This window comes from Castor canadensis, chromosome 8, assembly GCF_047511655.1.
Source record: "Castor canadensis chromosome 8, mCasCan1.hap1v2, whole genome shotgun sequence".
In the NCBI taxonomy this organism is placed as follows: Eukaryota; Metazoa; Chordata; class Mammalia; order Rodentia; family Castoridae; genus Castor; species Castor canadensis.
The window spans coordinates 37,903,491-37,925,444 of record NC_133393.1 but is presented as its reverse complement, the minus strand read 5'-3'; the positions used below and the strand labels follow the sequence as shown (position 1 = coordinate 37,925,444).

Below are 21,954 nucleotides of genomic sequence, written 5' to 3'. Positions count from 1 at the left end.
CAAAGTTGACTGGAGCTGTGGCTTAAGTGGTAGAGCACCTGCTTTGCAAGCACAAAGCCCTGAGTTCAAACCCCAGTCTCCCCCAAAAAAGAATAATTGTAGTAATTTTTTAGCTTATCTGAATTAACTGGATAATTAAGGTAACCATGTTTGTGAAGAGGAATGGAGTAAAAATGTATTGTTAATTATAGATATCATTGCCATCAGCAAAGCAATATGGAGATTCCATTTGAGGACTAGAAGTAATTTCCTTTTCATAATAAAATCTAAATTCTAAAGTAATAAAATGATTAGTAATTATTTCAAGACATAACATTCAATGAAGACAAATTACAGTACACATCAGTATATAACTATATTATATATAATGTAGACATATATTATATATAACCAAAAATAATATACTTTCCATTTGCTGCTTACAATGGTTTCATTATTTTATAGCCATAGTTCATATATTTAAAAACAGAAGCGACAGCTGTTCCCAGAACAGTGAAATTAATTTAGAGAAGGGGATTTGTAGTACATTAACTTTTTAAAAAGTCTTTGTGCCAGAAAAAAAGTATATAATCAAACATCTGCTCTCAAAATTAATCTTAATAGACCTTAAAAGCAGCATTTTTTAGTTTTTGTGCTGTGTTCTTGCAACAGAAGTGAACCTTTGCACAGTGAATATAGCCATTAAAAATCGTAAGTCTGCCGCTTTTCTTTTTTTTTATGTTATAAGCCATTGTTACATGATTTTAATAGAATCTCTTTTTCAATTGTGCCAGATCTGAGACTCTAAGATCCTGAAGAGATTCATTTTATCCAAATCATAAAGAAGTTTTTTAAAAAGCATTTGTGTAGGGGTCACTGCCACTTAACTAAGGTTAAGTCTTTCTCCCTTTGAGTTTCTCCAGCAAGGCTCCTGCATTCAGTGCTCAGAATCACTTCCCCATCTAGGTGACCTTGTACAAGTCACATGACATCACCAACTAGGTCCTTAGCCCTATGAAGCATTCTGTATTGTGGCAATAGAATGAAAGTAGTTGTTCTGGTAAGATATATTATGAGAGAATTTATTAAGAAAAGTCTTCTTTGAGAAGGGCCAGAAGTATTCAGCTGACCTGCAAGTAATAAACCCTTCTCTTGCTACATACCCGTGATTCTTCCTGCATGCACACATCTGACCATGTAGCCTCCACTCAGTCAGTGTAGTCTCAGGGTAATGCTGAATGACCGAGTGTCATTCCCCTCAGTTTCTCAGGGTAGGAATTGTTGGTTCAGAGGCACCTCCAGATGGGTTCACCTACCAGAGAGTTATCCTTTCCATCTCGAGATGGATTTAACTCAAATTGTGAAAGCTCTCTTCCAGCACCCTCTGTCCTTGGAGCTCCACTCCCGCACAGGGCCTACAGCCTCAGTTGTCTGTGAAAAAGCAAGAACAATGGGCACCTGAGGTATCAGATGCTCTTGCTCCCATCCAGGCTAGGCAACCTGGTGCCTTCCTTTTACCATGACATCTTCCTGGAAAGCACACTGAGGGCCAGTGTCTTTCAGTAGCCCCAGGAAAGAATAAAGACCCCATCTCAGGATGACTGAGCACTCAAAAGAAAGCCAGGATTTGGGTACAAGTACCCTACTACTGGAACCAGTAGGTACTTAGAAAAAAAATGAATCAAACAAGAGGCAAGCACCAAATCACAACAAAACCAGCATTGAGAGCAACTTGATGCTGACATGCCAGCATCGAAGGCCACAGGGTCTTCTCTCTCCATTGCATGGAGACTGGTTCCAGAGTTAACTATAGGAGCTCCATTAGCTATTATGACCTTAAAGAGATGTATGAAGTGGAGATAAAAAACAAACCAAGGTTATTATGCCCCCTCCCAATATTTCAATCACATATATTATAACTAGAGGCTCAAGAACAATGCTACCTATGTATCAAGGTAGTTCATACCTCTGGTCTTCAATATGATTAGTGACTATTTTTTTCTAGATCTGAATATAGCATGAAAGATTTCTCTGAATAAGACTTTAGAACCAAGCAAATACCTGCCTCTGCCATTGACTGCTGGCTTATCACTGAATGTAATCAGCCTTTCTGATTTTCTGCCTTATTTTCTATTCAATACTTCTAGTCATACTACCTTGATTAAGGTTGATCTCAACACATGGGACACACTAGTTATCCCCAAACTTGTCTGTACCTTGAGCCACTTAGGGAGCTTCAAGAGATTCAGAACCTGCATCTCACCCTGCTCCTATCCCCTAGAGATGGTTCTGCCACATAGCCTGAGCTTGGGAATTTTTAATAGATTCCCAGGTGCTTCTAATGTTCAGACAAGTAAAGTCTGGGGCCCTCTGGCATAGCGCCTGTCATGAGTGAGTGTTAAATGTCTACTGACTGATGAAAGCAATCAACCTGGCACATAGTAGACTGTCCTTAATTCTTGGCTCCCTTCCCTTCCTAGACCATTGCCCTGGTTTTCATTAGGACGCCTGAAGACTTGGTGTTGGCTGGGATTCTAGTCCGGGTGGCTGCCACTCATGACCATACTCGCATGAGAATGCAGAAAGCTCTGGTGTCATTTGCTGTAATATCCTACAGAAAGAGGAGAGAAGAAAGGCAAAGATAAGTTCCTCTGCAGGGGGCAGCCCAAGGAGATCCGGTTAAGGGAAAGTCTAATCAGTTTGATTTCAAGTCCACTGTTGAGTAAAGCCCCTGAATGCTAATTGAAAAGTAACCTTGGAAACCAGAGCCTGGTATTGTATGGTACAGGAATGAGCAAGAACCTACAAAGGGCAAGTCCAAGGCAGAGTTTCAACGAATCCTGAGTGCCCTTATTTTGGGGACTTCTATTTTCAACATTTGTTGTAGTGAATCCTTTGTCTGCTCTCCTGGGTCAGCCATCTAAATGTATCAAAGTTCCAAAACATTGAATATGTGCCTCACTTGTTTGCATGTCTTTTATGGCTCTTGGAGAGAGGTTCTGAGTGCTGAGAGCAAAGGAACCATCTAAATCATTCTAAGATTTAGATGCCAATATCGTCTCCCTTCTCCACAAAATAGCTGCAATTTCTCAGATATGGGGGAGGGGGCTTATCCCTCCACTGACTATATGAATTATTACGTGCTTATGAGTAAAAGCAATATTTTGTGGTTCTCAGTGTCTATAACAGGACTGGGATATTGTTTGATGCACAAAGCTTGTATTTTAGGCTCCTTATGATTCAGAGCAAATTCTCAAATTGCACCCCAGTAACATGATAGAAAACATTTAAGATGCTGGGGGCGGGGGAGAAATTGGTTGGTCTCAGGAACTGCAAAATCATTTTCTACTTGACCCCAGAATCTGGTTGGAGTCAGGCTGATCTTCCTTAGAAACAAAAAACCATAATAGATTATATCTTCAGGAGATGAGATGTCCAGCCTGCTGGGTTTTAAAGACACACATTCTGAATAAAAGAAGAATCTTTTATTTTCAGAGTAATTCTACACTGAATAGGGATTATATAAGTACTTTGAAAATAGCTTGTTTTTGAAAACTACTGTAGATTAAATCTTTCTGATTTTGACACCTTGTAATACTGAGTTGTTTATGAAAATAAGAATAGGCTGTGCTCATTACTATTTAGCACTTATGTAATGTTTTAGCTTTTGCATTTGGTATTGAAAATATATGAACCTGCTGGCAGAATGGCTCAAGCAGCAGAGCACCTGCCTAGCAATTGTGAGGCCCTGAGTTCAAGTCCCAGTGCCACCAAAGAAAAAAAAAGATTGAAAATATATGAACCTGTGCCATACTTCCATCACTCCCATTTTCTTTTTCTTTTTGGTTTTTTAAGGCAGGGTCTCACTATGTATTTCAGGCTGACCTAGAACTCATGATATCCTCCTTCCTCAGCCTCCTGAGTCCTGAGATTACAGGATGCCACACCCAGTTCTGGCTTTTAAAAGTCAGATTGGTTTTTCATAGGTGTACAGTTCCACTCCGGGGTTAAAAGTATAATAGTATTTATGTCCTAAGTTTGTTGTAAATGTGAGTTTCTGTCCTACTAGTTTTAAGCTTTTGAGAATGTCATCTTTGAGTCCTTTCCATGCATTAAAATGAATCCCTGTCTTGTGTATCACCTTTGACTGCCATTTGAATTGTTAGACCTTCATGTTGGAAGCAAAGGTTGCACTTCACATGGCAGAGAAAATAAGAATGAGCAGATACCTGGCTCAGGAAGGATCTGATATTTTGTTGTTCTACTAACAGTTCACCTTCACTGACCCTCATTGCATTCAGGATTCACAATCACCCAGGTCACCAGGCCTCTTTTTGGGAGGGTCAGTTTGAAGCATGTATGTTTAGAAAATGGGTTTCAGAGAATTTCAGTATCCCTTCAATTGCTAAAAAATATTTTTTTTCCTTTTTCTTTTATTATTCATATGTGCATACAAGGCTAGGGTCATTTCTCCCCCCTGCCCCCACCCCCTCCCTTACCACCCACTCCGCCCCCTCCCTCTCTCCCCCCACCCCCTCAATACCCAGCAGAAACTATTTTGCCCTTCTCTCTAATTTTGTTGTAGAGAGAGTATAAGCAATAATAGGAAGGAACAAGGGGTTTTGCTGGTTGAGATAAGGATAGCTATACAGGGCATTGACTCACATTGATTTCCTGTGCGTGGGTGTTACCTTCTAGGTTAATTCTTTTTGATCTAACCTTTTCTCTAGTTCCTGTTCCCCTTTTCCTATTGGCCTCAGTTGCTTTTAAGGTATCTGCTTTAGTTTCTCTGTGTTAAGGACAACAAATGCTAGCTAGTTTTTTAGGTGTCTTACCTATCTTCACCCCTTACTTTTGTGCTCTCGCTTTTATCATGTGTTCAAAGTCCAATCCCCTTGTTGTGTTTGCCCTTGATCTAATGTCCACATATGAGGGAGAACATACGATTTTTGGTCTTTTGGGCCAGGCTAACCTCACTCAGAATGATGTTCTCCAATTCCATCCATTTACCAGCGAATGATAACATTACGTTCTTCTTCATGGCTGCATAAAATTCCATTGTGTATAGATACCACATTTTCTTAATCCATTCATCAGTGGTGGGGCATCTTGGCTGTTTCCATAACTGGGCTATTGTGAATAGTGCTGCAATAAACATGGGTATGCAGGTGCCTCTGGAGTAACCTGTGTCACACTCTTTTGGGTATATCCCCAAGAGTGGTATTGCTGGATCAAATGGTAGATCAATGTCTAGCTTTTTAAGTAGCCTCCAAATTTTTTTCCAGAGTGGTTGTACTAGTTTACATTCCCACCATCAGTGTAAGAGGGTTCCTTTTTCCCCGAATCCTCGCCAACACCTGTTGTTCATGGTGTTGCTGATGATGGCTATTCTAACAGGGGTGAGGTGGAATTTTAGCGTGGTTTTAATTTGCATTTCCTTTATTGCTAGAGATGGTGAGCATTTTTTCATGTGTTTTCTGGCCATTTTAATTTCTCCTTTTGACAAAGTTCTGTTTAGTTCACGTGCCCATTTCTTTATTGGTTCATTAGTTTTGGGAGAATTTAGTTTTTTAAGTTCCCTATATATTCTGGTTATCAGTCCTTTGTCTGATGTATAGTTGGCAAATATTTTCTACCACTCTGTGGGTGTTCTCTTCAATTTAGAGACCATTTCTTTTGATGAACAGAAGCTTTTTAGTTTTATGAGGTCCCATTTATCTATGCTATCTCTTAGTTGCTGTGCTGCTGGGGTTTCATTGAGAAAGTTCTTACCTATACCTACTAACTCCAGAGTATTTCCTACTCTTTCCTGTATCAACTTTAGAGTTTGTGGTCTGATATTAAGATCCTTGATCCATTTTGAGTTAATCTTGGTATAGGGTGATATACATGGATCTAGTTTCAATTTTTTGCAGACTGCTAACCAGTTTTCCCAGCAGTTTTTGTTGAAGAGGCTGCTATTTCTCCATCGTATATTTTTAGCTCCTTTGTCAAAGACAAGTTGGTTATAGTTTTGTGGCTTCATATCTGGATCCTCTATTCTGTTCCACTGGTCTTCATGTCTGTTTTTGTGCCAGTACCATGCTGTTTTTATTGCTACTGCTTTGTAATATAGTTTGAAGTCAGGTATTGTGATACCTCCTGCATTGTTCTTTTGACTGAGTATTGCCTTGGCTATTCGTGGCTTCCTGTGTTTCCATATAAATTTCACAGTAGATTTTTCAATCTCTTTAATGAATGTCATTGGAGTTTTGATAGGAATTGCATTAAACATGTAGATTACTTTTGGGAGTATAGACATTTTTACTATGTTGATCTACCAATCCATGAGCATGAGAGAGCTCTCCACTTTCTATAGTCTTCCTCAATCTCTTTCTTCAGAAGTGTATAGTTTTCCTTGTAGAGGTCTTTCACATCTTTTGTTAGGTTTACACCTAGGTATTTGATTTTTTTTGAGGCTATTGTAAATGGAATTGTTTTCATACATTCTTTTTCAGTTTGCTCATTGTTAGTGTATAAAAATGCTGATGATTTTTCTATGTTGATTTTATATCCTGCTACCTTGCTATAGCTATTGATGATGTCTAGAAGCTTCTGAGTAGAGTTTTTTGGGTCTTTAAAGTATAGGATCATGTCATCTGCAAATAGGGATATTTTGACAGTTTCTTTACCTATTTGTATTCCTTTTATTCCTTCTTCTTGCCTAATTGCTCTGGCTAGGAATTGCAGTACTATGTTGAATAGGAGTGGAGATAGTGGGCATCCTTGTCTGGTTTCTGATTTTAGAGGGAATGGTTTCAGTTTTTCTCCATTAAGTATAATGCTGGCTGTAGGTTTGTCATATATAGCTTTTATAATGTTGAGGTACTTTCCTTCTATTCCTAGTTTTCTTAGAGCTTTTATCATGAAATGGTGTTGGATCTTATCAAAGGCTTTTTCTGCATCGATTGAGATGATCAAGTGGTTTTTGTCTTTGCTTCTGTTAATGTGGTTTATTACATTTATTGATTTTTGTATGTTGAACCACCCCTGCGTCCCTGGGATGAAGCCTACTTGGTCGTGGTGAATAATCTTTTTTGATGTGTTGTTGAATTCGGTTTGCCATTATTCCCTTCAGTTGCTAAAAAATATTTTAAAAAATGTATTTTGCAAGTGTTGAATATTCTCTCTCTCTCTCTCTCTCTCTCTCTCTCTCTCTCTACATTGGGCCACATTTTCCTTATGAGTCTAATGATTCTAAATCATTCTTTTCCTGAGCCTTGGATCTGAACTTGCGAATATGGCTTTGCTTGCCTCTGAGCTGGCAGTGGAGCTCCTAGACATGCAGAGTCTACCAGCAGTCAGGCTATGTGACCCAAGACAGATCCCACCTTGGTCCAGGTGCTCCCAAAAAGACCCCATGATGCACAGGATGCCCTGTGGGACCCTTTGGGGAGTCTTGAACCCTACTCCCTCCCTGGCAACAGGTTGTGAGGTACTCTGGCAAAACCCCAGCCAGGGCTTCAGTCTCAATGCATCTCCCCATCTTCTGTCTTCCGCAGGGTCCTGTAGCATCCACAGCATCAACATTTTCTGTCCTCGCCTCTGGACCTGGCCTTCTGCCACACCCTCCTCCACCTCCTCCTCCAGGGCCACCTCCACTTTTTGAGAATGAAGACAGACAAGAAGAGTCCTCTCCTTCACGCTCAGCTTTATTCGCCCAGCTTAACCAAGGAGAAGCCATCACAAAAGGTGAGAAAACAAGCCCTTGAAGCTCCCTTTCTTTCCGGTTCCAAGCACACAGATCTCTCAGGGCCCCAGTAACAGATGCATCATCCCATCCCTGTCCCCAGCACACAGGGGAGGAAACTGCAGCTGGGAAGACAGGGTGTTTTTCCGGTCTAGGCAGCCAGGCTCAGTCAGCACTGTGTGGCATCACCCCTTCAGTCCCTGTGCCTCAGCATCATCCTCTAAATCAAGTCAAGGCATGAAGATCAAATGAAATACGTTTTGTTATAACCTCTACCTGCACAGACTTTATGTATTTCGATATTGTTGCTGCTCTGTCATTCTCTTTTCCTTTCCCTCCTCCCCCGAGTTGCATAAAGCAGTTCCACTATTTCAGACATGTCCTACATCTGAGTTTGTATATGATCATGCTTGTTTTTGTGTGTATGTTTATCTTTCGGATCTGTCTTCCATGTATGAGAGAAAACATGTGGCCTTTGTCTTTCGAATGACCAAAATAAAGTATACTCATATCAGTATGCATTAAGAAACCCCTTTGAACACTGTCTTAGAAATTAATAATGAAAGACAGACTGTAAAATAGGTACAGTGTGGGGGAGGGGTACTTGTGGGATGAAAGTAGGGGACAAATAAGATTAAGGTGTGGGAATATGGTTGATGGACTTCACATACCTGTACAAAATAGAACAATGAAACTTCTTGCAATTGCTTGAAGTGGGACAGGGAGGGGGGTTGGGGGGAGATGATGGGCGCAATCTAACCAATGTACAATATAAGCCTATTTGGTATTATCACAATGAATTCCCCCTGTACAACAAATACATCCTAATAAAATTTTTTTTAAAAAATCAAGTGAGATAATGGTTAACAATAGCACCTCTGTCCTGAAACAGAGTACTGGCTTGTTGAGCCATCTTTGTCCTCGTGGAAAATGGGTAACATTTTAAAAATACACCATTTAAAATATATCAGGATCAAAAGCACATGCATTCTAAACAATAAAGTCAGGTTACAAAAAGACCATATGTCAATGAATGCATTTTTGCTTTGCACAGATAATAGGACTTAGGGTATATGTGTCCCTCTAAACAAGGCTGGGAACAAAAAAAGAACAAAATGTTATCACTGGCTCTGCTATCTCCTCTGACTCACTTGCAAAGTAAAGGAATGGGCTCATAGCCCTAAATTCAATTCCATATTCTGATGCATCCTCACTGCCATACCCTAACATTTTATGCTATGTCTAGCAGCTGATTTAGCCATAAAACTACAAAGAAGTAGACCATGAGCTCCTTTTTTGGTAAGGTGACTTTAGGATTTGTGGAAATTTGTTTGTTGTAGAATTTTAATCATCCTGTCTCCTTAAAGACAGGGTTTCTCAAGTTAAAAAATACAGTGCTTCTATCAATCTAAGCTTACAGGATTCAGATGCTGTACCTTGCCCTTAAGTACTAGACTGTAAGGAAAATAGCATTACCAAAAGTTCTTGTGCACCTTACATTTTGGGACATCTCCCTTTGCACAAAATATAAAGAAATGTGTGTTACCTTTGTAGGGCTCCGACATGTCACAGATGACCAGAAGACATACAAGAACCCCAGCCTGCGTGCTCAAGGACAAACTCAATCTCCAACCAAAACACACACTCCAAGCCCCACATCTCCCAAATCTCATTCTCCTCAGAAACATGCTCCTGTGTTTGAGTTGGAAGGAAAAAAGTGGAGAGTGGTAGGTGAAGTCTTTTAACCTTTATTCTTGACATGCTTTGACAGATGTACCAAAGGGCAGAGTCATTTTCCAAGGACTTAAGGATTTCTAGCAAAATGACAAGAGGTAAGAAAAACACTGGCTAGAGTAGGATCCAGGGTATCTCTGAATGTTTCCATAAATTTTGTTCACTAGTTTGCATGCATTCTTTTCTTCAGTTTTTTAAGACTAATTTTTAAATTGTGAAATAGACACATGACATTTATCATTAAGCATTTTAACTATACATTACAGTGGCATTTTTTATGTACATCCATATTGTCATGCAACCATCACCTCCATCTACCCACCGAACATTTTTCATTATGCAGAACTAAAATTTTGTACCCACTAAACAATTACTCTCTAATCCTCTTCCCCTCTAACCCCTGGAAACCACCATTATGCTTTCTGTTGTTGTTGGCTTTCTGTTTGAATTTGACTTTAAACTTTTAACCACGCTGTAAGAGAAGCCATTAACATGTGCACCTGGGTGTCTGTGCCCCATTCTAATCTGCTGTAGGATGTTTTGTTTGGTTCCAGTGATGGAGGCCTTGATGTAACCACATGCTATCACTACCACCCACCACCTTCAGGGCTAATGGTATGCGCAGGACAGAGACATTTTGAATGTAGATGAAAGCTGGGGTCCCCAGCAATCCAGAGAGCTTCCTTGAAAATTAAGGACATGGAAAGGTTATCGTGGCCTGAAAAAAACCCGAGCCTGGACCTGTTGTGGCCCTTCATCAGCCCATCTTCTACTTGATGCAGCAGAGGTTGCTTCAGCACCAAGTGCAGACTTAGCCTCAGGGTCCCAACAGCTCTCTCACCCCTGCCACAGCCCCATCCACTAGCCAGGGTCCCAGCACCTGAGCGTCTGCAAATTGACACAGACCTTCTTCCAGGCAGCATCCCACCCATTCCCATCATTGCAACAATGAGGCAAGACCTGTGGTTTTGTCCATAAAGTGATGGTTCTTAAAAAAAAAAAAAAGCATATTGAATCACTATAATCCTCCATAGTGATTTTAGTATGCATTGGATTCAGTTTATCTCTGTATCCTCATGTTCAATATTTGTGTCTGTTTTAATTTTAGGAGTACCAAGAGGACAGAAATGACCTTGTCATTTCAGAGACTGAACTGAAACAAGTGGCTTACATTTTCAAATGTGACAAATCTACTCTCCAGATTAAAGGGAAAATAAATTCCATTACAATTGGTAGGACAAAACTATGGCTCTATAGTTACTATGAGCTGTTTTGTAGAAATATGCTGAATGTATTTAGTGGAGTTTTATTTTTCCCCCTAGATAATTGTAAGAAGTTTGGCCTTGTGTTTGACAATGTGGTGGGCATTGTGGAAGTGATCAACTCCAAGGATATTCAAATCCAGGTAAGCAGCCCTGCCAACCTTGCTCTGGCCCTAGCTTTGTGTAGACTCCCCACTGTGCCTGCAACAGGGAGCCCTTGCTCCTCCAGGTCTGCCCAGAAAAAAGATATTTTTTGGTGGGACTGGAATTTGAACTCAAGACTTCACACTTGCAAAGCAGGCACTCTTACCACTTGAGCCACACCTCCAGTCCATTTTGCTCTGGTTATTTTGGAGATGGGGTCTCTTGAACTATTTCTCCCAGCTGGCTTCGAACCACAATCCTCCCAATCTCAGTCTCCCAAGTATGCAGGATTACAGGCGTGAGTTTTCTGGTCCCAGAAAACTTTTGCTCCCATTCTTTCCAGCATAGCTCTGTCGTCACCTCATCTGTGAAGCCCTGTATTTCTTTTTAGAAAGCATTACTTACTTCTTTTTGGTCTCTTACAACACATCCCATCTTGTGCTAAAATTAATGATTTACAATCTCTATTTTAAGGACAGCTAATTGGGGGTAGGGATGAGGCTTAGTGGTAGAATGCTTGCTAGCATGTGTGAGGTCCTGGGTTCAATCCCCAACACTGAAGGAAAAAAGAATCAAGAACAGGTAACTAATCTTTAGTGCTCCAGGGACTTGCACAGTATCTGCACACAGTAGATGTCCAATAAATGTTTAAAAAGTACATGATTGGAGTTAATCAGCTACTGAATGAATAAAAAAGCTAAGAGATTGCCTAGTGTGATACCTACTGTCCCAAAGAGAGTTTCTCCCCACTGGAAAAACTGGTCCTGAGTAAGGAGGAAGGAAAAAAGTATCTACAGAACTAGTGAGAGAATCGGAAAAACAACCCCGGATTGGAATTGGATTTGCAAAAATGGAAGAAAATCTCTACTCATTTAGTAGTTTTGAGTTAGCAAAATGGAATTCTACAATACACACAGAGCCAAAGGACGTTTTACCCTTGCCTGACTCAAACTTCTGTCTTTGGCCACACTCTTTTCATGTTGCTAATTATCCTTTACTACTTAATGTTCCCTACTAATGTTTGTTAAAATGAAGTTCTTACTGTATAAATCTTTCTCTTTTGTATTACTGGACTTTTCACCACTGACACTTTTAATTAGAATCCATTTGTTTGTACATTTCACATCGCTATGCTTACATTGTCATTTAAGAAGTTGGTTGTACATGTGTCTCTGGAGTGGAAACAGCTCTGGTTGGGCATGAAGGGACCCAGCAATAAAAAAGCCAGAAAAGCTACTCTATATTCTATAATCAAAGTAAGGGCAGGATTTTTTTTCAAAATCCTACAGCAAAAATCATACTTCATTTGAACCTTTAGAAGAATTGCCACTGAAGTCAGAAACAGGAAGAAACTTTCTCTTCAGTCATTGCTGCTTCTTCGTCTTCCTCTTATTGTTATTCTTTTTTAATGGTGCTGAAACTCAGTACCACTAAGTACATGAAACTCAGGGTTTCATGGCTTGCTAGGCAGGTGCTCTACCACTTGAACCACACCCCTAGCTCATTTTGTTTAGTTATTTTTCAAATAGGGTCTTGTGTTCTTGCCCAGGGCTAGCCTCAGACTTCTATTCTCTTACTTATGCCTCCTGCATAACTAGGATTACAGGTGTGTACTACCACATTCAACTTGTTTTGTCAAGATGGGGTCCTGCTAAACTTTTGCACAAGTTGGCCTCAAATCACAGTTTTCCCTATTTCTACCTCCTGAGTAGCTAGGATTATAGGTGTGCATGTGCCCCCTCCACCCAGCCAGTCATTCCTTCTGTTCACTAATGCAATAAAGGTTTTAACCTATGTAATAAGATAAGAAAAATAATTGAGAGATATAAAATTGGAAAAGGAAGAAACAAAAATGTCCTTATTTGCCAAAAATATGATTTTTATATAAAATCAAAGAGATTTAGCAAACTATAAACTAAAAAAATTAAGCAAAATGGTTAGATACAATATCAACCTTCAAAAGTCAACTGCATTTCTTTATTCCAGAAGTAAGTATTAGAATATGCAATACAAAATATGATTTAAAACAGCAACAAACTTAGGATACATAGGAAGAAATTAACAACAAAAATGGAAAGGTATTCATGAAAACACAAAAGAGATGTACGTGACCAAACAAAAAAAATCCACAATATCACTCATCTCTATATATTTATAAAATTCAGTGAAATTCAGCTCAAAAATCTCAAGAGAATTTTTTTTATCATTTTTACATTACTCACATATGTATACATTGTTTGGGTGACCTCCCCAAGAGAATTTTTGATGAAAAATATCTTAAAATTAATTTGGAAGAGGTGCTGAGGATGTGGTTCAGTGGTAGAGCCCATGGGAAAAATATATTCAGAATTCCTACCTCATGCCAAACATAAAAATAAAGTTCTAATTATGAAGAGCAATAGTTTTACTGGGGGTAGTGGTATGATCCTAGCTATTCAGGAGGAGGAGGTAGGGGATTTGCAATAGCAAGACCCCATAACAAAAGCAAAATACAAACAAAAGGTCTTCAAGTATAGCTCAAGTGGTGGAGCACTAACCTAGCAATCCCCAATACCACACACACACACACACACACACACACACACACACACACACACACACACATACATACACACATAAACACACACATACACACATATGTACACACATGCACACTCACAAGAATTACTTTTAAAGTTGAAGAATAACGTACGGAAGAAAATCTTTATAGCCTCAGAGTAAGAAATTAACTACGGTCAAAAAATACAAACCATAAAAGGAAGAAGTGATTAAAATAATCCCATATGTGATCACATGATCATATGCAAAGCTGAAAGACAAGCCAGGGTTTGAAGAAAGATACTTGCAATGCAGATAATCAAAGGGAATTTGTATCCAGGATATATAAAAAAGCTAACACTAATCAGTTTAATAGAAACATGGTTAAAGAATATTAAGACAATTCAGAGAAGAAAAAAACGATTGGTAGGGGTGAAAGCATGCGCCTGCCATATCATAGAAGTAGAAAGTAAATACTGTAATTAGAAACACTCATCAGTTTTGCACTCAGATTGTCACTACCTTGCAAGGTGCCCTTGTTAACTGAATGTCATCCATATAACACTGCAAGTGGAGGACTGCCATGATGGTACAGGGTTGTTAAGGAAGTAGAACAGTGAGAACCCCGATATAGTGTCAGAAGAGTCAATCTTTTACACTCACTGAAGAGAAAATTGGCACCATCTAATAAACTCACATTCATAGCCTGTGGCTGAGTAATTCTCTTAGGAATATACTCCAGAGGAACTCCAGTACATGTGCCAAGGAGACATGCAAATTTTATTGTAATGTCATTGATAATGGCAATAAAAACAAAAACAATTAAATGTCCACCAACTGGTGAATGAATAAACACATGCTCCCAATAGAATACTGTGCAGTGGTTAAAATAAGTGAACTACAGTTACATGAATAAAAATAAAACCCAGTGAGCAATTAAGGCAAGTTATAGAGTGGCAAGCATTGTATAAGGTATCCATTTGTAGAGGTTGAAATCATGCAGAACAACACACACGTAATAAATATGAGAGCTCAAGGCAGCCATCCTAGTCCCCTTACCCAGTGCATAGACCTGGTGAATCATAAACATAAAAGTCCATACAGTAGTTACAGGAGGGGAGAAAGGACTGGGGGGATGGAGGGGCGTGGTTGAAGGGGTAGAGAGCTTGCCTAGCAAGCTCAAGGCCCTGAGTTCAACTCCCAGTACCACCAAAACAAAAACAGAAAGGAAGGGAAGGAAGGAGGAGGGTCAGTGAGGTGCTGAATGGTATAGAAGAGGCATCAACTGTATTGTATAATTTTAATCCTAAAAGAAAAAAAACAGGAAATAAGCCAAAATGTAACACTCTGACAAAACTGTTGGTAGACCTATTGGCATTTATATTATTCTTTACATGTTACCATGCCTGAAATGTACTGTAATATTTTTTAAGGTTACACATGCATTATTAAAAAAGAAAACTGTGAAAGAATAAACCATTATTCCCTGTACAGGAAAGGCATAAACTCAACTGTGCTGTTCGGAAACAGGAGAAAGACATTTGACCGCTTTTTGAACTTTCGGTTGTTCAAATCAACGGAATGTCATTACCTATTTAAAGCACTTAACAAATTGTTTTTAAAGGGCCTAGCTAGACACAATAGAAACAGAAAGCAGATTAGTGGTTGCCTGGGGGTTGGATAGAGACTGACTATAAGTGGCCATTAGGGATATTTTTGGGGTAATGGAAATGTTCTGAAACTGGATGGTAGTGATGATTGCACAACTCTAAATTCGCCAAATATCACTGGGTCATACACTTAATTGGGTGAATTTTATGTTTGCAGATTTTACCTCAATAACATTATTAAAAGACTGAAAGGGTGGGAAAGGCATAGTCAAAAAGTTCTTATGATTTGGCCCAGTAATCCTATTTTTGCCAAAATGTCCTAAAAAATGCACAAATTATGGAAAAAAGAAGAGACTACAGTAATCAATGGAATTTTTTTAAGCTATTGTGGGGAAATAAACTCATAACAAACAATCTTAGTCAGGGAGTGTAGCTCAGAAGCACTTGTGTGCTTAACATGTATGAACCTGGGTTTAATCCCCAGCAGCAAAAAATTAAAAAGCCTCACTACTTTAATACAGAAACATGTATTCTGTGCAAGAGCACTGGACTAGACAAGCTCACAGGTCACCTGTCACTCACTGTCTTGATAAGAAATAATGTATGTTTTCAAAGTGTTCACAATCTGCCAGGAAGAAAGACATGTATGTAAGGTACTCATATGTAGTATTGAACAGAATGCTGTGGAAATTATAGTTCTTAACATACCTGGGCTATTTTTAAATTTTTGCTATTGTCTTTTCAAATACATAGAGTGTTTTGGCATCTTTAACCTAATTTAGAAATATACAAATATAAATTAAAATATATTGGCATAATGTACATGTTTCATGTGTCCCCAACTCATAAACAAATCTGAGACTCACTGAAAATCCATTCCTTTCCTTTCTTTACCTGGTATTCATTCAGTATACAGTTCTGGTCAGTATGTAAATGTTCTTTATCCTTATAAAATATGAAGATCTAGAAATTATCAAAACTTGACTGCATGACACATTTTTGAAATATGCATATATGTGTTATTCTTTTATTTGTGGCAGAGCTCTGTGCTTACCTGACCTTGAACTACCTCTGCCTTTTTCTTACACTGGGTTCAATTCCAACTCAGTGTCTAGTTTCTATGAAGAGAGAGGAGGAAAGAGAGAAGCATAGTGACCTGGCTAGACATCCTTTCCCCAGCCCCCACAAGGACTTCTTTACATCACCTGCACCATCAAAAAGACTTGCTCCTTTGGTTTGGAACCCAGCCTTTTCTTCAGAGTGAAAGAGGAGATGTCTTTGTCACTTTAATTACCATTACAAGAAGCATAGAGTTGTAATGTGGTCTTTGGGGGAACAGTGTACCCCTGTGGAGACTTACAAGTGGATGTCTGAAAAATGATTGTTAGAAGAGAAATTTAAAACTGATCGGAATTTTTACAGCATTTAGATATTTGTAAACAATACAAAGAATTGGCTCCTCCTGTGTATGGCCCTGTTTATCTATATAATGAGTGTCCTGAACTAAGCCCCCAGTTTTGGTTCCTGAAATGAATACACTTCAAAATACCTAGAAACTCATCTCATTTGAACTTTCATTCAGCCTTGAGATTTTTATCCAGCAAAAGACTTGTGTGAAAAGAATTGTAGTGTTTCTTATTCTTCAGTTCATGAACAATCTGCTCAATTTCAAATCAAGAATAATCTTATTGTTAAATGTTAGTATCGATATTTGTAGTCCCAGTTTTAGAGGTATTTGTCAAAACTAAAATTTTAAGCAAATAAAAGTAAATGCATCTTGTTTCTTTTATCATGAAATCAAATATGTTTCAAACTCAGTAATAGGGTTGTGAGGCTTTTCTGAACATTAGCTATTGTTTCCAAATTGATTTCTTAATTTCACCTCAAGAAAGAGACCCTGGGGTTTAAGAATCCCCTTGTGTGGTCTTTTGACTCTGTCCTCAAATGACACCTACCCCATTCCACCTGGAGACTTAACCATTAACTATTCTCCTCACCTCTGACCTGATTCCTAATGCTTGTTTAAGCCCAAACTAATGCCAAGAGGAATCTAGATTGTATTTGGTTGGAAACATTGTCATTTCTGTTTCTTTGCTTTGGTCCCAGATTTTTTTTCTTATTTCAGGTAATGGGGAGAGTGCCAACAATTTCCATTAATAAGACAGAAGGTTGCCACATATACCTCAGTGAAGATGCGTTGGACTGTGAGCTTGTGAGTGCCAAGTCATCTGAAATGAATGTTCTTATCCCTCAGGATGGTGATTATGTAAGTATCTTTCAAAAGGCTATCAAGAATTATTTTTGAGCCTTCATTATTAACATTCTAAGTGATTGATTAATCAGGTACCAACCTGTGGGTTTTATTTGTAGAATAATTCACAGGCAGGAGAGGGATACAGGGAGCTGCCTTCCCCATTTCTCTCCTATTAGCTTCTTGACTATGCTCACTTCTTAATTTGTGACTCTAAAAGTAGTTGACTAATAATTTCTTTATTTGGCCAGCTTTTATCAAACAGCACAGTATGTACCTGAGTTCGTATTTTGTAATACTAAGTATTTTTCCTTTGCGCTGGTGGAGGTAAAGAAGAAAGAAAATGGGAAGGAGTAAGGAGATAATAAGAAAATCTATTTGTATTGTGTTCTCAAGCCAAGACTCTCTATTTAACAATCAGCTAGGAAGCTTGATGGACAAGCCAGCTCTAAGGCCTATACCTACATGTTCAATTCAGGAGGCTTGCAGTAGAGCCTGAAAATCTGGATGCTTAACAGGCTTCCCAGGTGATTCTAATGTCATCAGTCCATCTAACACCCTTCTGAGAAACACTAGCCTGATTTTGCCAGCATTTTTTTCCTTCCCCAATAAATCAGCAACTAAAAAAATTCTTGCATATTGAAAAAGGAGTATAATTAAATCAGCCACATTTTCTTGAGTCATGAAGTATGACAGATGTGCTACATGGAAGTTGTTTCATGGATTTAAGCAAATAAACAGAGAATTCTTTCATAGTCTAACTGTGGAGGGGATTGATGAGTCAAGAAAGGACAGAAGAAAATGTAACTTAGCAGGCACACCTTTGAGAGAGAGGCCACATCAACCTAAAGGGTCAGTCACCAGCTGTCTACCAGCAGTCAACAGGCAGGTTGATCTCCTAAGGCAGACAACAGGACTGCTCACAATGCACTCCTTTCCCCATCTGTCAGTAAGTTCTTCAACTCTACCTGGCTACATACTACATGTTACAACCTAGAATTCATCATTTCAGCTTAAAACACAAAAGTCTGCAAGCACTGGGCCTTGCATCACCACTTGGTGCATGGACAGCCCAACTATGGGCTAGAGAAGAGTTCCCCCACCTCCCCTTTGGACTCCCAAAACTAACACAAGAGGTTTAGAGTAGGGGAGCCATAAATTAGGTGGTCCCTGGCCTTTGTAGCTGTTTAAGCAGAAGGCTCAGCTGTATGGGAACTGGATTTGCTAAGAAAAGCAGTGAGGTTTGGATGAGCACTGCATACTAATTAAGCTAAACTCTGGACATGTGACCCAGACATCTGTAGTTTTTTAAAGCTTTCCAGGTGATTCCAGTGTAGAGCCAAGACTGCACTCCAATGGCCTAAAGATTAGCCAGCACCTGAGCTTTTGTGCTGAAAAAAAAATTTTCCCTGCGTGAGTAAATTACCTTGCGCTCTGAGCCCTTGGCCCCTTTTCATGCACTTTCCGGTTGGAGGTGGTAGGAACGATACACAGAACCTGGCATGTACGTTATGATGTGAGAATGGATGGTGGGCATAATTCATCCAACATGAATTGTCTCCCAGGGATCCATTGCTCTCTCCTCATTGCCAGACAGAGTTTGGAGCAGCTGTCGTGCATTAAAATCAAAGAGGTACCTTCACTCTGCAGCATTCTCTACTTAAGAACACCAAGCTTCATTTACGCATCAAGAGCCCCAGGAGTGATATTGTACACACACACACACACACACACACACACACACACACACACACACACACACAGAGTTATTAAGACTGTAACTTCTTTAAGATTTTCCCACTTCAGATTTCCTAAGAGTAGAATTCATTACTTACTACATCAAAATAAACGGGTGAATTGCTTCTTCCACATGTGTTCAGGAAGTCTAGTGAGGCCCCAGAGCTGGAGCTCAAGGGCTGCTCCTGAGGTCCTCTTCTGAAATATCTGGAGAATTGCTCTAGAGAAAGCGGAGAGTCCAGACTAGTTGTATTTTGGCTATTCTAGTTTCTTCATATGTTTGCCTGTGGCAGTGGTGGTGCAGATGTGTGTGAGGGAGGGTATGTATGTTTTTTCCAGTAGGACAAGTAGGGTAACAGGGTGAAGGGTAACAAATTCATATACAACCCTGAGCACATTTTGCAATTCCTTAAAGAGTAGGCAGATAAGTGAGATAAAACCTTTCTACTCTGAGGGGCTGGGGACCAGCAGCCTTAATGTCACCTAAGACCTTGTTGGAAATACAGATTCTCATTCCCTTCCCCAGGCCTGCTGAATCAGAATCTGCATGTTAGTAAGATGCCAGTGACTCATGTGCATGTTTAACTTGATGGAAAGCAGTGGAGAAGACTACCTTGGTTTGGACTGTGGCTGTTCTGCTTGCCAATGATGTCATGAGGGGCCAGTTGCTTGAACTTGCAGGCCTCTGCTTCCTGTAATATGGCATCTCAGTAATACTTAGCTCGTGGGGTTGTTGGAGATCAGCTGAGTTTGTATGTGCCTGGTGCTTAGAAGAATGCCTCATTCTTCATAAATGCTAGCTCTAATAATGATCCTGGCATGCATTCACCAAATAGACACATGACACATACAAGTCTCCGTGTCACAAAGACCTCTCCATGATGCAGATCAAATTTCTGACTTTTCTTTGCCCATTGTGTGGTACTAATCATCCTTTGTCTCTTTGCAAAATGAAGCCATCATGTACATAATTCTGCTCTTCTTGCCTTTTTCCAGAGAGAATTTCCTGTTCCTGAACAGTTCAAGACAGTATGGGATGGATCCAAGTTAGTCACTGAACCTGCAGAAATTATGGCCTAATCTCCAGAGACATCAAACCCCCTCACCTGAGTCTCTATCAAACGAACAAAAACAAGCAGCATTAGGGAGCTAGAAGTCGCAGTAGCACCTACTGCTTTAGTTTAAGCCTCCAGCAATTCTGTGCTGTGGAAACATCGTTGTTTGTGACATGCCTTCTTGGGCATTTTGAAATATTTAACATCTCCTCATGATTTGCCTTTGTGTGTGATTTTAGTTCCACATGATAACTTGTGAGCACTACAGATTAAAGGAAAAAGAAAAAGAATTCTGTTCCCCTTGTATCATTGACACCGTAACTGATAGGTAAAAATATTGCATGATTCACTTCTGCACTCGTGTTTGTTAGTGAGAAACACAACCTTTGAGAATCTATGTACGTTTTTACCTTTTAGACAATTTTAATATAATGTAGTAGTAGTGTGCCCTAGAAAATATTTGATTTTTTTATAGTACATGTCCACTTTTATTGGCATGGATACACTATCTGCATGAATACTTACTTCAATCCACATCTTAAAAAATAGGAAAGTTCCCTTTGAAGACAAAAAAATTCAGTTTCTTGGTCCTTAGAAGACCTGTATCATTTATAATTACTAAAAACAAAAAAATTAAATTCTAATTATTCATCTTAAATATTTTGCTACCAGGTCACTTGAAGACTCTTACTTTTGTGCATATTCTTAATGCCAAAAGATTGGTGGGAGGAGCGTTTTATTTTTACTGCATAATACCTCACAATTTTGCCCTAAGAACAGCTCAGTCTTTGTTTTCCAATTTTGAACCTGTTAAATATCATATGCCTTGTAAAGGATGTCTTTAATGTTTTACTAGCAACTACTTTCCACTTGCCAGAGTTGCTAATCCCTCTCAAAAATGATCATGAAAAAAGCTATAGCCGTATTACTTCTTTTGAAACCTAAAGAATTGTTTGTTGGTTTGGCTTGCTGCTCCTATTTTGTAGTCTTGATAGTACATGCTTTCTAAAAATGAGTAACTATGATATTCCTCTGTATCCTTTCAGTACATCTGCTGAAAAATTTGCAACTTCTTGGATCACATGTAATGAAGTGTAGTATAATGCTTACAGAACCAATACAAGCATATATATTGTGCCTATGATAGCCTTTGGAATACATCATTTCCATTTTTTAAATATCTTATATATCCATATAGTATCCAAATTACTAATACTCCTGTACCAAGGTTTTGCTATAAAAGTTTTCTCTGTGTGAATAATGTTGTGGGTTTAGTAAATATCATTTTGGAACTGTAAACATATTCTGAAATAAAATTCTAATTGTTTAAATACTGTGATGAATTCTGGGTGTAAAAATTATTTTTTCCATTTTTATTTTCCCCTTGCTCATATATCAAATTTATGAAAGACAGCTGAGTCTTTCTGGTTGAAATTAGACAATTTATTCAGTATGCCATCAGCTTCCCTGAAGAATGGCTTCTTCAAGATTGATAACAAATAAATCCATTTGAAGTTAGAATCACTATTACAAAATTCTAGAATCCAGTTTTGTACAATAAGGCTTCTTTGGTGAGAAAACGCCTTCAGATATTTATTAGTGTAAAGATCCCAGAAAATAGATGACTTTGTAGATATAATACTATATACAAATACTACAAATTATAATATAAACATAAATAACATAATAAATCTGTAAATATACTTCTGTAGAAAAATAAATGAGAAGAAGTGACTCTTAAAAGGATATATTACATACCCATTATATAATAATTTATAATGAAAAACAGGTCTACTCAAAATTCTTACTATTTATCAATTAACCTTGGACTTGACATCAGCCTTCCAAAATGCTTCACCACAGATATGGACAATCTGGACTTAAGGTTCAAACAATTATTTTGGCCCTGTCTGTA

At 38.8% G+C, this 21,954-nt stretch overlaps 1 protein-coding gene across 3 annotated transcripts in view; it reads left to right on the top strand.

The window, feature by feature from the left end:
• The window catches only part of Cap2 (cyclase associated actin cytoskeleton regulatory protein 2), a 157,956-nt gene extending 136,574 nt beyond the window's left edge, over positions 1-21,382 (top strand). For all 3 annotated transcript variants that reach the window (XM_074082840.1, XM_074082841.1, XM_074082839.1), the window contains 6 exons: positions 7,521-7,710; positions 9,263-9,435; positions 10,551-10,674; positions 10,765-10,847; positions 17,122-17,262; positions 19,981-21,382. In XM_074082840.1, coding sequence (XP_073938941.1) covers positions 7,521-7,710; positions 9,263-9,435; positions 10,551-10,674; positions 10,765-10,847; positions 17,122-17,262; positions 19,981-20,064 — 795 coding nt within the window. In that variant the 3' untranslated portion in view covers positions 20,065-21,382. The remainder of the gene's footprint in view (positions 1-7,520; positions 7,711-9,262; positions 9,436-10,550; positions 10,675-10,764; positions 10,848-17,121; positions 17,263-19,980) is intronic.
• The last annotated feature ends 572 nt before the right edge of the window (positions 21,383-21,954 follow it).